Source organism: Syngnathus acus, chromosome 9 (genome assembly GCF_901709675.1).
Source record: "Syngnathus acus chromosome 9, fSynAcu1.2, whole genome shotgun sequence".
Classification (NCBI taxonomy): Eukaryota; Metazoa; Chordata; class Actinopteri; order Syngnathiformes; family Syngnathidae; genus Syngnathus; species Syngnathus acus.
In genome coordinates, this window is record NC_051094.1 from 17,115,361 (window position 1) to 17,134,621 (window position 19,261).

At 45.6% G+C, this 19,261-nt stretch overlaps 1 protein-coding gene across 1 annotated transcript in view; it reads right to left on the reverse strand.

Annotated features, from left to right (window-relative positions):
* npr3 (natriuretic peptide receptor 3) overlaps nt 1-8,576 on the reverse strand; it is a 45,174-nt gene extending 36,598 nt beyond the window's left edge. The window contains exon 1 of the mRNA XM_037259494.1: nt 7,586-8,576. Coding sequence (XP_037115389.1) covers nt 7,586-8,249 — 664 coding nt within the window. The 5' untranslated portion in view covers nt 8,250-8,576. The remainder of the gene's footprint in view (nt 1-7,585) is intronic.
* Between the last annotated feature and the right edge of the window lie 10,685 nt (nt 8,577-19,261).

Genomic DNA, 19,261 nt, shown 5'->3' on the forward strand with positions numbered 1-19,261 from the left:
TAAATATAACTTTAGTATTGGTAAATGAGGGGGAAAGAACTGTTGGATTAGTCGCTACCACAAAATGAGCTTTTTTTTCAGAATAACTGTAATGCATACCGTAAATTCCAGACTATAAGCCGCGACTTTTTTCCAAAATTATGAACCCTGCGGCTTATAGTCAGTCAGGTGCGGCTTATATAAGGATTTTTTTCGTGATTTTTGTGATGACTTGATCACTTTTATACACTGCGGTATCTTGAAGAAAAAAACAACAACAAAAATACTATTTTGAAACACTACTATGGCTGCTGCTTATTCTGGCTGTGTTGCTTGTGACTATTATGAGCTTTAGTAGGAATGCACGCTAGGTGACCTGCGTCAAAGGGCTCTAAACCCTTTCTCTTACTCTGCCATGTGACTCAGAGATTACACAAAGCAGTGGTACGCAACACAAACTCCACACGGGGAGGGGCCAGAGGTGGCATCGAACCCGCCTCCTCTGAACTGTGAGGCAGTCGTGCTAACCAGTGCACCACCATGACACCTTGCTCTAGTAATATCATATGAAATATTGAAATTATATTTTTGTTTTAATTGACAGCAAAACAACTCAAAAGCACTACCCAATTTTGGACAAATTTTGCATTTAGGGACTTTTTATCCAAAACAGCAATTTTGTACAAACAAAAACTATATTAAAAAAATTCTATTCATTCTAATGCATAAAGTGGCAAATGAATGCTCTAATCGTGTCATATGAAATATTCAATTAGATTTTTGTTAAATATACATATACAGCTTTGATGTTCGCATACAATTTGGCTAATAATGTCCACAGAGGGCATAACAAATAATTGAAATTCAAAAAAAATTCTGTTGCTATGACTTATTGACTTATTCAATGTTCTAATTATGTCATGAAATATTCATATTGTATTTATATATATATATATATATATCATATTGTATTTATATATATATATATATATACATATATATACCGTAATTTTCGGACTATAAGTCGCGGTTTTTTCATAGTTTGTGTGGGGGGGCGACTTATACTCAGGAGCGACTTATATACATATATATGTTTTTTTTCACTTTTTTGGGCATTTTATGGCTGGTGCGACTTATACTCCGGTGCGACTTATAGTCCGAAAATTACGGTATATATAAATTCGTGATGACACATATTTGAACTGGTCTCGCAAAGGCAACAGCGGAAGCCATACTGATTGACAGGTATATAATTTGTTCATGCATTGTGTTGGTTTTGTTCATTGAACAAGGTGATGTCCATGCATGGCTCATTTTGTGCACCAGTAAAAAACATCTATGTCTTGAATTTGAAAAAACTGACATTGTCACAAAAACAGGCATTCAAAAACATTCTATTGCTACGACTTGTAGACTTATTCAATACTGTAATTACCGTAATTTTCGGACTAAAAGTCGCTCCGGAATATAGGTCGCATTAGACATAAAATGCACAATAACGTGAAAAAAAACATATATAAGTCGCTCCGGAGCATAAGTCGCATTTTGGGGGGAAATTTATTCGACAAAATCCAACACCAGGAACAGGCATGAATGAGCAACAACAGGCTAAACGATAGGTATGCTAACGTGACATAAACACAAACGAAGAGCTCAGAACGGGCCTGACGTAACATTCAGAGTTATTAAAAAAATACTATTACATAATTAACACGTTTATAAAACCATTTGTGTCACTCCAATTCATTAAATCCAACGATCGTCCTTTGTCAACAATGGGTGCGCGCCGCTGGCGGCGCTTGCACTTCAAAATATTCCACAGGCCCATATAACGGTATATAAATTAGATATAACTATTATATAAGCAATAATATTATCAAACCGTCTGTGCACTCTAAATCATTAAATCCATCGATCAAATTCCTCGTCCTTTGTCAACAACGCCACGCGTGCGCCCTGACGTCAGCCTCCTCGTTATTCCACAGATCTAGTATATAACTATATTGTAGCGTTAACAAAGTACAAGGAAAGACGTGGGTTTGGTAAACGGCTCTTTATTTAACAAAACAAACTTCCAGGCGTGTGGCGGCGTGGACGTCCAGCCACGGAGGGGGAAGAGAGCTCCATAGAATAGGACTGGGCGTGCGTAAAAGCCATGACCGAGCCCCATCCACCGTCCCCGGACAGCCACCGGGCCGAGCGCCGGCCCCCGACTTCTACCCACGGAGGTGAAAGAGAGCTCCGTAGAGTAGGACCGGGCGTGCGTAAAAGCCATAATAGTTTTTCAAACCTTCTGTGTCACTCCAAATCCTTAAATCCTTCAAACTCTTCGTCCTCCGTGTCACTTAGAAACAAAGCCGCTAATGATGCCGGTAGTACGTGGGGCCCTTCGTCATCTTTGTCATCCCGTGATCAATCTTTGTCCTTTTTGTAAACAACCGCCGCGCCACGCTGCGTCGCGCTGCTGACGTCACTTGAAATTCAAATTACAGTAATCCCTTGCTACATTGCGGTTCGTTTATCGCGGTTTCACTTTTGAAAATAAAAACACATATAAGTCGCTCCTTATTATAAATCGCCCCCCCACCCAAATTATGAAAAAAAACGTGATTTATAGTCCGAAAATTACGGTATATCATATAAAATATTTTGTTTTAATATATATATACATCATAGTTATCTTTTATGCTAGCATAATATACAGGACTGTCTCAGAAAATTAGAATATTGTGATAAAGTTTATTTTCTGTAATGCAATTAAAAAAAAAAAAACACATTCTGGATTCATTACAAATCAACTGAAATATTGCAAGCCTTTTATTATTTTAATATTGCTGAGTATGGCTTACAGCTTAAGAAAACCCAAAAATCCTATCTCAAAATATTAGAATATTTCCTCAGACCAAGTACAAACAAAGATTTAAAACAGCTAAACAAAATCAAACATTTGAAAATGTCCATTAATGCACTCAGTACTTGGTTGGGAATCCTTTTGCACGGATTACCGCATCAATGCGGCGTGGCATGGAGGCAATCAGCCTGTGGCATTGCTGAGGTGTTATGGATGCCCAGGATGCTTCAATAGCAGCCTTTAGCTCATTTGCATCGTTGGGTCTGGTGGCTTTCAGCTTCTTGTTCACAATACCCCACAAATTCTCTATGGGGTTCAGGTCAGGGGAATTGGCAGGCCAATCGAGGACAGTAATGCCATGGTCAGTACACCATTTACTGGTGGTTTTGGCACTGTGGGCAGGTGCCAGATCATGCTGGAAAATGAAATCATCATCTCCATAGACCTTTTCAGCTTCAGACAGAAGCATGTAGTGCTCTAAAATCTCTTGATACACAGCTGCATTTACTCTAGACCTGATGAAACACAGTGGACCAACACCAGCAGCTGACATTGCTGCCCAAACCATCGCTGACTGTGGGAACTTCGCACTGGATTTCAAGCAACCTGGATTTTGCTTCTCTCCAGCCTTTCTCCAGACTCTGGCGCTTTGACTTCCAAATGAAATACAAAACTTGCTTTCGTCTGAAAAGAGGATTTTGGACCACTCTGGAACTGTCCAGTGCTTCTTTTCCATAGCCCAAGTCAGACGCTTCTTCCGTTGTCTTGAGTTCAGAAGTGGCTTGACCATGGGAATACAGCTATTGTAGCCCATTTCCGGGACGCGTCTTTGAACAATGGCTTTTGATACCTGGACTCCAGCTTCAGTCCACTGTCTTTGAAGCTCCCCCAAATTCTGGAAGCGACTCTTCTTCACAATGCTGTTCAGGCTGCGCTCATCTCTCTTGGTTGTGCAGCGTTTCCTGCCACATTTCCCCCTTCCAACAGACTTTTTGTGGATGTGCTTTGAAACTGCACTCTGTGAACAGCTTGCTCTTTGAGACATTTCTTTTTGTGTCTTACCCTCCTGATGGAGAGTGTCAATGATGGTCCTCTGGACAGCAGTTAGATCAGCAGTCTTCCCCATACTTGTGATTTAGTGTACTGAACCAAGCTGAGTGTTTTTCAAGGCTCAGGAAACCCTTGCAGGTGTTTCGAGTTAATTAGACCATTCAAGTGATTAGTTGAATACCCTACTAGTAAACTTTAGGATATTTGAGTTTTCTTAAGCTGTATGCCATAATCAGCAATATTAAAATAATAAAAGGCTTGCAATATTTCAGTTGGGTTGTAATGAATCCAGAATGTATGACATTTTTGTTATTTTAATTGCATTACAGAATATAAAGAACTTTATCACAATATTCTAATTTTCTGAGACAGGCCTGTATATCCATCCATCCATCCATCCATCCATCCATCCATCCATCCATCCATCCATCCATCCATCCATCCATCCATCCATCCATCCATCCATCTATGATTTAAACTTTTTATGCTAGCATAATGTATATCCGGCCGCCCGCCCGCCCGAGCCAGCCCGCCCGCCCGCCCGCCCGTCCGCCCGCCCGCCCGTCCGTCCGTCCGTCCGTCCGTCCGTCCGTCCGTCCGTCTGTCTATCTATCTATCTATCTATCTATCTATCTATCTATCTATCTATCTATCTATCTATCTATCTATCTATCTATCTATCTGTGATTCAAACTTATTTTTAATCTGATGTACGTTAAAATATCCAATTCCAATGTGCCATTTTCCCAACATGCCAGTACTCGAACATGGCAAGTGCTGCAACGGCCCTTTCTAGCAATTTACAGCTCAAGTTATGAGTATAGTTTGAACATGAACCTCCTGAAGACTTTTCCTTTCCAAGAGCTACCTAAACAGGCTTCGATAATACGACGTACGTCGTTTCGCAAAAATAGGTAAGACTGGCAGGTTTTTTGTAAATATAAATATCGAAACTGACCAGTGAAAAATAATCCCCGACTGTAAATAAACAAATGATCTGATGATTGATCATAATTTAGGTTTGAACAAATGGTAAATGGACTGCACTTATATAGCGCTTTTATCTACACCACATGCCATGGTGCCCAAAGTGCTTTACAATGCCTCACATTCACCCATTCACACACACATTCATACATTCGTGCTGCTGCCATGCAAATGGTAAATAGACTGCACTTATATAGCGCTTTATCTACACCATATGGTGCCCAAAGCTCTTTACAATGCCTTACATTTACTTATTCATATACCAATGGGAGGCTGCTGCCATGCAAGGCGGTGCCAGGTCCACACTGGGAGCAAATTGGGGTTCAGTGTCTTGCTCAAGAGACACTTCGACATGGTTACCAGGGTTAAGCATCGATCCCACAACAAACACTGCCCAACAATAATGGCTATTGAAGAAAAGGCACCAATAAAGGAAAAAATATTAGCATCATTCACTGTCATCCATAAATTATGTCCTTCCACTAAAAGCATGTTTACTGCGTGTTGTGGTCCAAAATAGGTGATTTGGATGAAACCATTACTAAACATTGGTTGCAAATAGAATAAGGTTGAAGCAAACTTCATTGTGTGATGAAAAAAAGTTCAGTCTTTTATTTAATAATAGTTATTTTATTTATAATCTCTGCGTTTACTCATACGCATAAAAGCCAAAATTCTGTGAGCCTTGAAAGATCAGTGAGAATGCTCTTTTTTTTTAATAGCTGGCAATGAAGGAGTTAGGTGTGCTAAAAAAAAAAATCCTACTTAACCCTGTCATTGTATAACACAGCACAAGTAGTGTGTCCAGCTGGCAACAACCGTTGGACTACTTCTCCAAGTCATTTCAATAGGTGAAAATGAATCTGCACACTTACCTCTGTTGCTAAAAGCTTTACACAGTTGCAGTTCCTATGGATTCAAACCAGTGACTCAAATGTGCTGTTTTACCAGGCAAAAGTGCTGTGACATCCCATAGCCCCAGATCTCACCTACTAATGTTTCTAAATAATAAACGGAAGTTCGTTGCTATGCACAATTAAAATTTAAGAAAAACTCTTATCTAAAGAAAACGAAAAACAATCAGTTGTTCATTATCAAGTGTAATGTCTTATCTTCGCCTTTAATAACTCCATTCTGCAGACACTCACCCTTTATGAGAGTCACATAAAGCTCCAAGTGGAGGACACACAGTGCTATTATCCTAGTCACAACGAATCAGGCAAAAGTAAAAGTTTTTTACGTTTCTTCTTTCTCAATGATGTGGACTTAGGCTACTTTAAAATTCACTCTCTTTTTTTACATCTCAACTCTTATACATATTGCACTTTAAAGCTGTGTTCGTGTGTTAAACGCAAACAGTCATTTGCTGTTTGACATTTTGAGTTGAATGTTTTTTTTTGTTGTTTTTTAATGTTGTGTTTTGTCAAATAAATTGACTATTTGTCATTTTCTTTTCATTTTGCTGATCCAAAAAGAACGACCTGACGTGTGACATGTTATGTGATTGAAAATGTGAAGTTTATAGGAGCATGCATCTCCCCAACAAAAGACAATTCAATTCTCGATACATGGGGAGCGTTATGATTAAAGACAGCTTTGATTAAAAGATTAAGATTAAAGATTAAAGTCCCAATGATCGTCACACACACACCTGGGTGTGGTGAAATTTGTCCTCTGCATTTAACCCATCCCCGTGTGATTTTAATCCATCCCCTGGGGGAGAGGGGAGCAGTGAGCAGCAGCGGTGCCGCGCTCGGGAATCAGTTGGTGATCTAACCCCCCAATTCCAACCCTTAATGCTGAGTGCCAAGCAGGGAGGCAATGGGTCCCATTTTTATAGTCTTTGGTATGACCCGGCCGGGGTTTGAACCCACAACCTTCCAGTCTCAGGGCGGACACTCTACCACTAGGCCACTGAGCTGGTTTTAAAGTGGAAGTCAACTAGATTAGAGTCTATGGAATTACAATTCCATTCAGTATGGCATTGCTCAATTTGAGAGAGTAGTATGAATTTCTTGATGTCATTTTAAATGTACATGAATGAACGTCTCAGTGCTGTAAATATGGCATTTCCTTTAAAGATGGATCTTTTCAACACAAGATGATTATATAAGTAAATCTCAATATATTTTAAAGTGGAACAAATTGGTTCGGTTCCATTTGATGCACTTGCATTGATTTCAGGAGACCTATATTCTTGAATACAACACCAGAGCTTTATCAAAACCTTTGAGTTTTAGGAGTTTCTCATGTCCATCATAATGAGACTAATACCAAAGATATTATTTTGAATTATATTTTGGTGGCCTGCACCGCTTTGTAAGCGTGTTATTGTAATGTACATAGTATGAATGAAAGTTGTAGAGGCTGGCTTGACTTCTCAAGTGCAAACTGGCTTGACTGCAGTCAGAAAAACAGTCGTATTCAGATTGGAATCAATTTGTATTTTGGTGTTTCTTTGTTTGTTTTTTGCTTCACTCTGTCTACCGCCAACTTGGGTTTGTTTACATGTTTCTTTTTAAATATAATTCTGGTTCTACATAGTGGAAAAAAAGTGTAGTTACACTTCAATTGGCTAAGGATAGAGTAATATTTTAGACAGACAGACAGATTGATTGATTGATTGATTGATTGATTGATTGATTGATTGATTGATTGATTGATTGATTGATTGATTGATTGATTGATTGATTTTTCCATAACAAATTGAAGTATTACCTTGAGTGTCATAGATGCTTTGGATGATGTCGTCAGTGTCCAGCGGGTCATCATGGGAGAAAGTAAATGTTTTAATGGTTAGGTCAGTCATTAGATGATATATTCCCTCTACAGTGAAGTAACAGTTTCGCTCCTCCTTGTCGTCTTCATAGATCAAGGCGGCGGTCTTCCACGTGAAGTGCTTGAACATTGCACTGAATGTATCTGCCATTTTTACATAGGATGGTGCGATGCGCGTAAGGTGGGAGAATTCGGTATCCTTATTGCTAAAACCTGCGGCCAGGGCACCTGCTGAGATCACCGGAATATTCCAGTGGGACGCCAGTCTCACCACCGCTGCCGCCTCGTACTCGCATACTGGACCCAAAATCAGATCAGGCTTCTTCACGCAAGACCTGTCCACCAAGTGGAAGAGGGCATCATTCACACAATTGGAGTTCTCAAAGTGGATGTTGAAATGGAGGTCGGAGTAGGGGGCTCCTGTAGTCTTCAGCTTCAGCTGCGCATAACGAATCGCCGGTGCGACCCTCGCATATGAAAAAAGATAAGTGTCATTTTGGGGCAAAAATACCACAACATCTATCTCATCGGTCAAGGTGTGTACGGTCACAGCTTGGTTACAGAAAATAAAAAAGTACACCCACGGCGAACTGAAAAGTAACATGCTGCAACTTGCGTGTTGAAGTCGTAAGTCTGTAAAACAAAAAATGTTGGACGAGAGGCTAAACCGCTTCCCCCCACCCCCTGGCTGTTTTGTAGTCGCAAAGTGAAAGATCCACCGAGACTAAATACAGTTAGTCGGTGATAAACTATATGACTAAAAAAATTCTTCAAAAGTCCGTGTTTTATTTGGAACTGAGATGTCCCTCGTTGAGTCCTCAATTTGTCGCCAGTTATCTGCTCAACTGTTTGCCTGCTCGATAAATCTCTGCCAGTTGGTCACCGTGCACACACGCTGACTGACTGTCGCCTGGAGTTTTGAAGCATCTTTTTGGGCTCTGTAGTGCGTCATTGGAACGCTCCCCACCTCCTTCTTAAAGCTACAAGACTGTACCTGAATCACACTGAGAGCCAGGGTTTATTAAACGCCCAATTACCCGGTTTTCACTATTGTCACTACAGTTAGGACCAGACATTTGGGGATTTTGCCGTTCATAATGCATTTGAAGGCAAACATTCAAGATTTGGTGGAAGTTTCCAAAAGTATGGCGTTTACAATTCAAATAAAAAAATAAAATAAAAAAATAAAATAAGTTGACATAGTAAGTTGCTAATGGTGCAGGCTGACACTGACTCGTGTGTAGGATCAATTCTCGCTCAGTGACATGTGGATAGAGAAACCCTATACAGTCAAACCTCGGTTTTCGAACGTCTTGGTTCTCGAACAAATCGGAATTCGAACGAAAAATTCGATATTTTTTGCTTCGGTTGTCGAACAAATTTCGGAGGTCGAACCTGGCGAGATCAGCCGAGAGGACCCGAGAAAACCCGACCGCGCGGCCCGGATGCCGACTGACTCCGTTGTTACTGTATTTTCGTTACTTTGAGGATTGTATTAACCCCTAATCATGCCTCCAAAGAAAGCAAGTGGGAGCAGTAAAGCCATCCCAAAACACAAAGAAGCTCTTAAAGCAATGCGACATTGGAAATACAGTCGCATCCACAAGCTGTGTCTGCATTCGAGAATAAGCTGGAGCTCTTCGTAGTGGATATTGAGACGGGCCGTTTACTACACTTTGAAAAACTGAGGGAATTTAAAGATGCCTGCACAACAAGAGACTCCTCTCAACATGTTGATATTCAGCAGCTAGCTAGCTTTACATCTAATCTCCTGCAGTCTGTTCAAAGCACGTTTTGGAGATTTCCATGCGCACACTCGTCTGTTTCAATTCATCACTCATCCACACGTGTGCGTACTGGATGCAGCGGAGCTGAGTTACATCCCTGGTGTGTCTGTCGGAGAGTTTGAGCTTGAAGTTGCTGATCTGAAGGCCGCTGACATGTGGGTGAATAAGTTCAAGTCGCTGAATGAAGAGTTGGAGAAACTTGCACGACAGCAAGCAGAACTGGCCAGCCAACACAAGTGGACAGAAATGAAAAAACTTCCACATGCAGACGAGCTGATTGTGAAAACATGGAATGCGCTTCCAGTCACATATCACACACTGCAGCGAGTGAGCGTTGCTGTATTGACCATGTTCGGATCTACCTATACATGTGAGCAGTCCTTCTCTCATCTCAAACACATCAAGACCAACCTAAGGTCACGTCTAACTTATGAGAGCCTCAACGCCTGCATGAAGTTCAACCTCACCGCATATCAACCGGACTACAAAGCCATCAGCAAAATGATGCAACCCCAGAAGTCTCATTAATGATTATTTTTTTCTTGGCTATAAAAACATTATTAAAAAGAATACATTCGTTCACTCAAATAATCGTTGGTCTTAATTAAAATACATGCATTTAATTGTATTTAGCCTATTGGGCTTTTTTTTTTTAATGGTATGGCGCTCACGGGTAATTATTTTAAAAAATTGGGCATTTATGTCTCTCTCCGCCAAAAAGGTTCCTGACTCCTGGCGTAGACGTTCGAATGACGGCTAATAGCTATTACCGCGATTAGCGCTAATCGTACTGATAGCTAGTGATCATTTGAATATCTAGACGTCTATTCAACATTGAGGTTCTCTTCAATACATTTGACCTGTGATCCTTACCTTGTGTAGTTTCAGGATGTTGTGAAAATGCATTTGATTAGTGGTGGTCCAGGGTGTGAAAATTTACATCGTTTTTTTTTTTTAATATAAAAATAGGTTTCAGTAACAGATTAACCAAAACGATAATTGAACCTAAATGAAAACATTTTTTCAAACATCTAACCATCACAAATATAATTGTGCATTGTTATTAAATCATATGTTTAAAAATGTAAAAATATACATACAATATTAAAAAATGTGGGCTATTTTAATAGAACAAAACTACTAAGTTACAATATAAATATATACCGTTTGGGCCCAAATATAAGACGATGTTTTTTGCATTGAAATAAGACTGAGAAAGTGGGGGTCGTCTTATATTCGGGCCCTAGACATTCACAACGCTAGAGGGCGCCAGATATCTTCAAAGTGAATGCTGAACTTGACTCCCCAGGCCAATGCGAACCCGTTGCGAAGAAGAAAAATAAAATAAATACTAAAAATAGCGGAAGCACGAAGAAAAATAGAATAAATAAATATAGCGGTAGCACAAAGACGAAAAATAAAAAATAGCGGTAAGAAAGAAAACACAAGAAAATAAAAGAAGAGATAACAGAAAATGGAGAAACGTAGCGACAATCTGGAGAAAAGTGCGTCGAAGATCGGCCAGGTTGACCGGCAGCTGAGGAGAAGTTATGACGCAAACTTCAAGATGACAGTGATAAATGAGGCAGAGTCTTCAAACAATTGCCAAGCGGCTGTGAAATATGGTGTCACAGAGTGCAATGTACGGAGATGGAGAGCTAAAAACGATCGCCTAAAAAATGCTCACAGTCAGAGAAAAGCTTTCCGTGGTCCTCAGAGCGGCCGCTTTCAAGAGTTCGACAGGAGGGTGTGCGAGAAACGAAAGGACGGGATGACCATCAGCAGAGCTGTCATTCAGCCATGGAAATAGCCAAAGAGCTAAACATACAATACAAAAAATGTTGCATATCAAATGCCCTGGACGGCAGTGAGGATGACGTGCTATGGGAGGAGCCAGCGGAGCCATAGGATGCGAGTGAGGACAGTGACACTGAGCACAGCGAGGCAGAGGATGTTTGTGAGGAGTAATGTTCTGACATGACAGATCTCAGCTACTCTCAAGTTTAAACCAGTTTGCATTATTCTATTGCAATGTTTTTTTCTTATTCAGATTGTCATTCGTTTCAGATATACTGTAAATATTTTCTGTATAAAAATTAAATTTGGTGTTCAAAATTATATATTTTTTTTATCAAACTTCAGTCTTGAAAAAGGGGGGTCGTCTTATATTCGGGCCAATACGGTACATACTTTTTATGTAGGACATATCAAATAAACAAAACAGCCAGCTCGGCAAAACACAAGGGGAGAACAAAATAAACATCACTCTCTTGTGGGGTTTTGATAGCCCCGTTGCTACTCAGCGCTGGAGCCTGTTTTAATTTTAAAGCCATTGCGGTCCTTGTTCCATGGCCTCTGTGCGTGTCGCAAACAGCATCTACAAAGATGAACTCGATGGACATCGGGCACCACCCATTGTAGACATTGGGATTACTCTGTAAAAGAAATACGAATATGGGAAAAAAAAAAAACCCTACCTGTAAAATAGTTTTTCCTCGATGTGTCATGTCAGTCGCACATTTCGAACATAAAGCAATCGCACAGGAATGAGCAGACAATTTTTTTTTATTTACCAACGCTATCAGAGCAGTCTTCTTGTGCGTCCTCTTTGCACGTGTTTCACCACCACGCATATTGTCATTTTTGTCAAATCTACAACAGAAAAGAAATTTCAACATTGAGAGCAGCCACCACATTGTAAGCCTTCACTGTTGTCTTTTCTAATCTACAGTACAGATGTCAAACTAATCATACTTGTCCATGGTCTTGGAAACATGCAGGTCTTCAAATCAGCCCCTCCCAACACAAGACTGATTTGCAATCTATATACAAGGAATTATGAACAGTGTCTCAGAAGAGTGGAATTAAGAGTAGATAAAATTGAATTGAGGACATTTCTTCTTGTAAATCAAGCAAAAAATAACTGAAAAGTCAGTAACTTTGACAGTACAGCAATTAAACCAAACGGAACCCTACAGGTTCCATTTGTAAGCTATCAAGAGTGAAGGGGGGGACCACAACATCCAAAATTTTGACTAACCAATTCCATGCTTAATCATTTTGTCATTCATTATTGCATCCTGTTTGTCATTTACTGTATTTCCTTGAACTTCATGTCAAAGGTCTCCGGATCAGTCATGGGCAACCGTCCACTCTCCGCGTCACATTATGAATGAGAGTTGAGGCTCCACAGCCCAGGGATTGCCAGAAGGGCCTCCATGATCACCTTCAGAAACTCTGAGAATAAAGAGAAACAGAAATAAAATACCGTATTGGCCCGAATATAAGACGCCCCTGATTATATGACAACCCCCTCTTTTTCAAGACTCAAGTTTGAAAAAAGACTTTTTGAACGCCAAATTTAATTTTTATACAGAAAATTATTACAGTAAATCTGAAACAAATGACAATATATTCGATTATTTTGCCTCATTCAAATCATGCAAAAACTGTCTATCACGTCTAAATATCTGAAAACTAAAGTGCAATCACACTTGTAAATTAATGGCTTCTGGTTTTTGAAATGTAAATAAACCAATCTACTGTGATAAAACAACAAAATTGCAATAACTGCATTAACCATCAAAGTGAAGTCTAACTGTAACTGTAGTCTTGAAACAAATCTGAATAAGGAAAAACATTGCAATAAAATATTGCAAACTGCTACTGCTATTGTTGGGGAGCCTGAGGACTGTATAGGGGTTTGCTCGGATGGTTACGTTCTTTTCGCCCCCCGGGTGTCGTCAGAACACAGGAGGGAAGATGTGGTTCAGTTTTGATTGCTTTACTGAATTATTGGCAAAAAAGTAACAGGCACTGTGGCTCATAAGGGCATACAGGCAAACTGGCAAAAGGGTATAGGCACACGTTTGGTCGTAAGGATGTGTGACCAGGTGTGTGTAGTGTACATGGGTGAGTCTTTGGGTGTGTGAATGTGATTCTTGTGTGTGTGATTATTGTATGAAGCGTGTGTGTGCGTGTGTGTGTGTGTGTGTGTGTGTGGTGTGCTTCTGCAACAGACAGAAATACAGCACGTAAGTCAACGCTCAACTTCTGTTGTCACACAACACTAGTCGACGGCACACATTACATAACTAACTGCGCGTAACGGTTCTGCTATACTAAATAACCATAAATGAAATACTCTTGGCAACACACCAAACATAAGTCATCGAGACAACAAAATACAATTGCTGGCGACCGTTAGTTGCTGTGGCGCTGCGTAACGGCTACTCGTACGATGCGAGGCAAACAGAAAGGAGCGCGCCGAAGCTGTCAATCAAACGGCGCACACACGAAACAAATCGCGATCAGACAAACGGCACAACAGTAGACAGTAGTAACAATGAAATGTATATACTCATTTTGTGTCAAAGACGCACACAATCACAGCAACATACTCAGTCGATACCAGCAACCTTTAACTTACCGCTGCGCACAAGCTCCAACAATTGCGGGGGCTCCTCCGGCCGTCATGACTACTTTTTACCGCGGCACCATTGAGAGCGTCCTCTCCAGCTGTATTGCTGTCTGGGGTGGCAGCTGCACTGACCATGACTTGAAGGCCCTGCAGCGCATAGTGAAAACGGCTAGTAAGACTATTGGTGCTTCTCTCCCCTCCTTGGAGGACATTTACACCTCCCATCTCACCCGCAAGGCGACCAAGATTGTGAGTGATGTGAGTCACCCCGCTCACTCTTTGTTTGAACTTCTGCCCTCTGGGAGGCGGTACAGGAGCCTGCGCTCCCGCACCACCAGACTTTCCAACAGCTTCGTGCTCCAGGCTGTCAGGATCCTGAACTCGCTCCCCCTTTCAGCGTAGCGTCCTGTTCTTGCTGTCTGCTGTATGCACACTGGCTCGGTTTTGCCCCTCTTATTTAATGGGTTGTTGGTCTATTATTTATTCATCGCTCATTTTATTTTATTTATTATTTATTATTTATTATTTATGGTTTGTGCCTTCTTGTTTTTGTTTTGTGTCGCCTACTTGTATGTCTCGTCACCGTGGGATGGAGGAAACGGAATTTCGGTTTCTTTGTGTGTCTTGACATATGAAGGGATTGACAATAAAGCTGACTTTGACTTTGACTTGACTTGCGATAAGCTGAGGTAACTCACTGTAGGGGATCAGACAGTACAGCCAAGTGCGTAGCGACAGAGACTTTATTGTGGGGGAAACATGGGAATAGCTGGCGCTGGAGCGGCAGTCTGGCTGGGGTGGACAGGCAATTCTGCGGGATTTCCAAATTGTTAAGCGAGTCAGGTTCACAGGGACTGATGAGCGAAGCAGCATCACGGCGCTGGCGGCGCTGATATAGCGCTGTCAATGAGCCCGTGGCAGGTGGCGGCGATTCCGCTGATAGGGGGGCGTGGTCGTGTCGCAGGTGGCGCCAGCACGTGACAGAACCCCCGCCCCACAAGGGACGGCTCCCGACGTCCCCAGGAACCAAAACAAAAAAAAAGGCAACCCCCCGGACGACCAGGCGGGGGGGTCAGTACTCCACCGAAGCGTCCGACTCCTCGCCGGACGCAGGATCGACGGACGCGGGAGCAGAAGACCCCGGTGCCGGCGGACAAGGCCGCCCCGGACCCTCACCCCTGGTCCCCTCGTCCCCTCTCGGGCGCCCGCGCCGAAGATCCGGTTGGTCCGGATGACAGCGATGGAACTCCGTGATGAGCGAATGAGTATCCAGCGGCTCGGCACCCAGGAGCGGTGCGCGTCGTCATAACCCTCCCAATCCACGAGGTATTGGAGGCCACGACCGCGCTGCCGCGATCGGAGCAAGGAGCGGACGGCGTAAGCCGTAACCCCATTGACGAACTGGGGCGGCGGCGGGACGGGCGCTGGCGCCAACGCGCTCTCAAAGATGGGCCGCACACGGGACACGTGGAACGTGGGGTGAACCTTCATTCACTCTGGAAGGAGAAGACGGACGGCGGACGGGCCAATCACCTTCTGAATAGGGAACGGTCCAACAAAGGCGCCAGCTTGCGGGATCCCGCTCGCAGCGGCAAATCCCGCATCGAGAGCCACACATGCTGCCCCACTCTGTACTCCGGAGCCGGCGTCCGGCGCTTGTTCGCCTGGCGGGCGTAGCCTGAAACAGAGCAGAGAAGAGCGATCCGGGCCCTCGCCCAGGCTCGATGACAACGGCGGACACAAGCCTGGGCCGACGGGCACGCCGCACCACGCTCCTGGTGGGCGAACAAGGGTGGCTGGTACCCGGAAACGCAGTGGAAAGGCGAAAGTCCCGTGGCCGAGCTGGGGAGGGAATTGTGAGCATACTCTACCCAGGGAAGCTGTTGGACCCACCCGCGCTGGTCCCCGGCGGCCATGCATCGGAGGGACATGCCCAGTTCCTGGTTCAGGCTCTGCGCTTGACCATTGGACTGAGGGTGAAACCCCGAGGAGAGGCTGGCCGTAGCGCCGAGGAGTCGGCAGAACTCCGCCCAGAAGGTGGAAGCGAATTGTGGACCTCGGTCTGACACGATGTCTTGTGGGAGACCGTGGTGACAAAACACCTCCCGCACCATGATGGACGCAGTCTGCTTCGCAGATGGGAGCTTAGGCAGAGGAATGAAATGTGTCATCTTGCTGAAACGGTCCACCACCGTGAGGACCACCATCCGCCTTACAGCGGTTACAAATTGAGCAGGCTCTGATGTAATCGCTGGTGTCCACTTGCCAGGTGGGCCACCAGAAACGCTGTGCCACCACGTACCTCGTGCGTGCAGCTCCGAGATGACAGGCCAGGCGTGAGTCGTGCGCCTATTGCAGGACGGACGACCGCAGGCCTTCAGGGACGAACAGGCGACCCTCCGGGCAGTTGCTGGGGCCGGATTGATCGTGTGAGGCGGCTTCCACTTGGCGCTCAATCTCCCATGAAAGAGCCGCCACCCGAACCGAGCTCGGGAGGATAGTGGGAGGCGGGCCCTGTCCCTCCTCCCCACCAGGAAACAAACGTGACAGGGCGTCCGCCTTCGCGTTACGGGAACCCGGTCTGTAGGAAAGAGAAAACTCAAACCGGTCAAAGAACAGAGCCCACCGTGCTTGTCCCGCGTTCAGTCTTTTGGCCAATCTCAGATACTCCAAACTGCGGTGGTCGGTCCAGCCAATGCCGCCACTCCTCCAAGGACAACTTGACGGCGAGGACCTCCCGATTTCCGATGTCATAGTTCCATTCTGAGGCTGACAACCGGCGAGAAAAGAAGGCGCACGGGTGGAGACGATCATCTTGGCGGCTACGTTGGGACAGCACCGCTCCGACACCCACATTCGAGGCGTCCACCTCGACCACGAACTGTCTGTCGGGCTCGGGGACTCGGAGGATGGGAGCGGATGTGAATCTCCTCTTAAGCTCCTGAAATGCCTGTTCTGCCTGTTCCGTCCATTTGTACGGGGAGGCGGGGCCGGTAAGGGCGGTGAGGGGCGCGGCCACCGTGCTGTATCCACGGTTAAAGCGGCGATAAAAGTTCGCGAATCCTAAGAACTGTTGCAGCCGCTTGCGTGTTTCGGGAACAGGCCATGACGTGACCGCTTGCACCTTCACAGGGTCCATTTTGATGGATCTCTCACGCACCACGTAGCCGAGTAATTTGACAGAGGGGGCGTGGAACTCGCACTTCTCTGCCTTCACGTAGAGCGAATTCTCCAGGAGGCGGCGCAGCACCACCCGAACATACCTGATGTGCTCAGGGAGCGAGCGGGAGAAGATGAGGATGTCGTCCAAATAAACGAACACGAATTTGTCCAGCATGTCTCGTAAAACGTCATTTATCAAGGACTGGAAAACCGCTGGGGCGTTGGTGAGCCCAAATGGAACCACCAAGTACTCGTAGTGTCCGCTCGGGGTGTTGAAAGCCGTCTTCCACTTGTCTCCCTCCCGGATGCGGATCAGGTGGTAGGCGTTGCGAAGATCCAGCTTTGTGAAGATGGTGGCACCCTGAAGGCTCTCGAAGGCGGAAGAAAGAAGAGGCAGAGGGTATCGGTTCTTTATAGTGATCTTGTTTATTCCCTGGTAGTCGACGCACGGGCGGAGCGTGCACTCCTTCTTCACGAAGAAGAAACCCGCTCCAGCAGGCGAAGAGGACGGCCGTATGATACCGGCCGCCAGGGACTCCCGGATGTATTCCTCCATAGCCCGACGCTCAGGAGTGGACAGGGAGTAGACGCGTCCCTTGGGAGGGAAGGTGCCGGGCAACAGATCGATGGCGCAATTGTAGGACCGGTGTGGGGGAAGAGAAGTGGCCCTGGCTTTACTAAAAACCTCTTTGAGTTCGTGATACAACGCTGGGACATTGGAGATGTCGGGACTGTACCTGGGCGGGGCTCTCCCGAGTGGGCTGGTGGCCGCCTTCAGGCACACCCGATGGCAGCGTTCACTCCACTGCCGAACAACCCCCACTTCCCAGTCCAGCACCGGGTTGTGCTGCCGCAACCAAGGGTGCCCCAGTATGAGCCGCTGTCCTGGGAGGGAAAGAAGAAAAAACTGGATGGTTTCATGATGATTGCCGGAGAGCAGTAACTTAACTGGTTCCGTCACGAAAGCCACCTCGCCGATCAGATGGCCATCAATGGCATGTGCGGGAATGGAGGGGCTCAGAGGCAGGAAGTCGATACCCCACTGACGAGCCAGGCCAATGTCCATGATGTTTCCCTCCGCCCCGGAATCCACCAAGGCTTCCACGTTCTGGTCGCCCGCTGCAAGCTGGACACGTGCCTGTAGCGTGAGCGTGCTGGGACTGGGAGAGCCGGTGCTGGTCGAGCTCACGCGGATCCCCCGACGCCGCATGAGCTCTGGCCTTTTAACGGGCACCCCGCCACCCGACGACCCCCCGCCCCCCCCACAGTAAAAACACAAGCCCAGTGAGAGGCGTCGACGGTGCTCCTCTGAGGGGACCCGAGCCCTTCCCAGGTCCATGGGCTCGGCTGGTGGTGTGGTTGGCGGGTCCCGAGCAGACGGAGGAAGGTGACCACGCGGGTTCCGCAGGGACCTCCGCTCCCGATCGCGCCGCTGAGTCCGGATCCGCCGGTCTACTCGGGCCGCTAAGTCCATCGCGCCCTTCAGGGTTCGCGGGCGATCGTAGGACACTAGTTCGTCCTTCATATACTCAGCGAGACCATTGAGGAAGGTGCTAACGAGCGCCGGCGTGTTCCATTCACTGCTGCCGGCCAATGTCTGGAACTTAAGCGCGTACTCCACGACCGATCGGCTACCTTGACGCAGCGTCGCCAGTTCCTCGACGGCGTCTTCGGTGGCAGAGCCCAGGTCGTATAGGCAGAGCAATTCCTCCGCGAAGGCGTCGAACGAATCGCAAGCCGGGGCCATTCTCTCGTATTCGGCCAGACCCCACAGCCGCGCCTCGCCCGTGAGGTGGGTTAGGATGAACCCGACCTTGGCAGGTTCTGTCGCAAACGTGACAGGCTGCAGGCTGAACATTATACGGCAGTTAGTCACGAATGCCCTCACGTGCTTGGGATCTCCGTTAAACTTCTCAATGTTGCTGAGGCGGGGCTCCGGGACGTCCACGAGCCTCCTGGCCTCGGCAGACGGGCGGTGCAGGGGTGCCGTGACGGCCGGGGACGTAGCTACTGACAGTCTCTGGAGGGCTTGGGCCATCTTCTGCTGCTGTAGCTGTTGTTGTTGACCAACCTCGATCAGATTCCGGATGTCGGCGGACAGGCTGCTGATGGCGGTCTCGGCTCGCTCCAGTCGGCTCAATGCCGTCTCGTCGTTCGCTGGCTGCATAGCAATGGTCAGTCTGTACTGTGGGGGATCAGACAGTACAGCCAAGTGCGTAGCGACAGAGACTTTATTGTCGGCGAAAG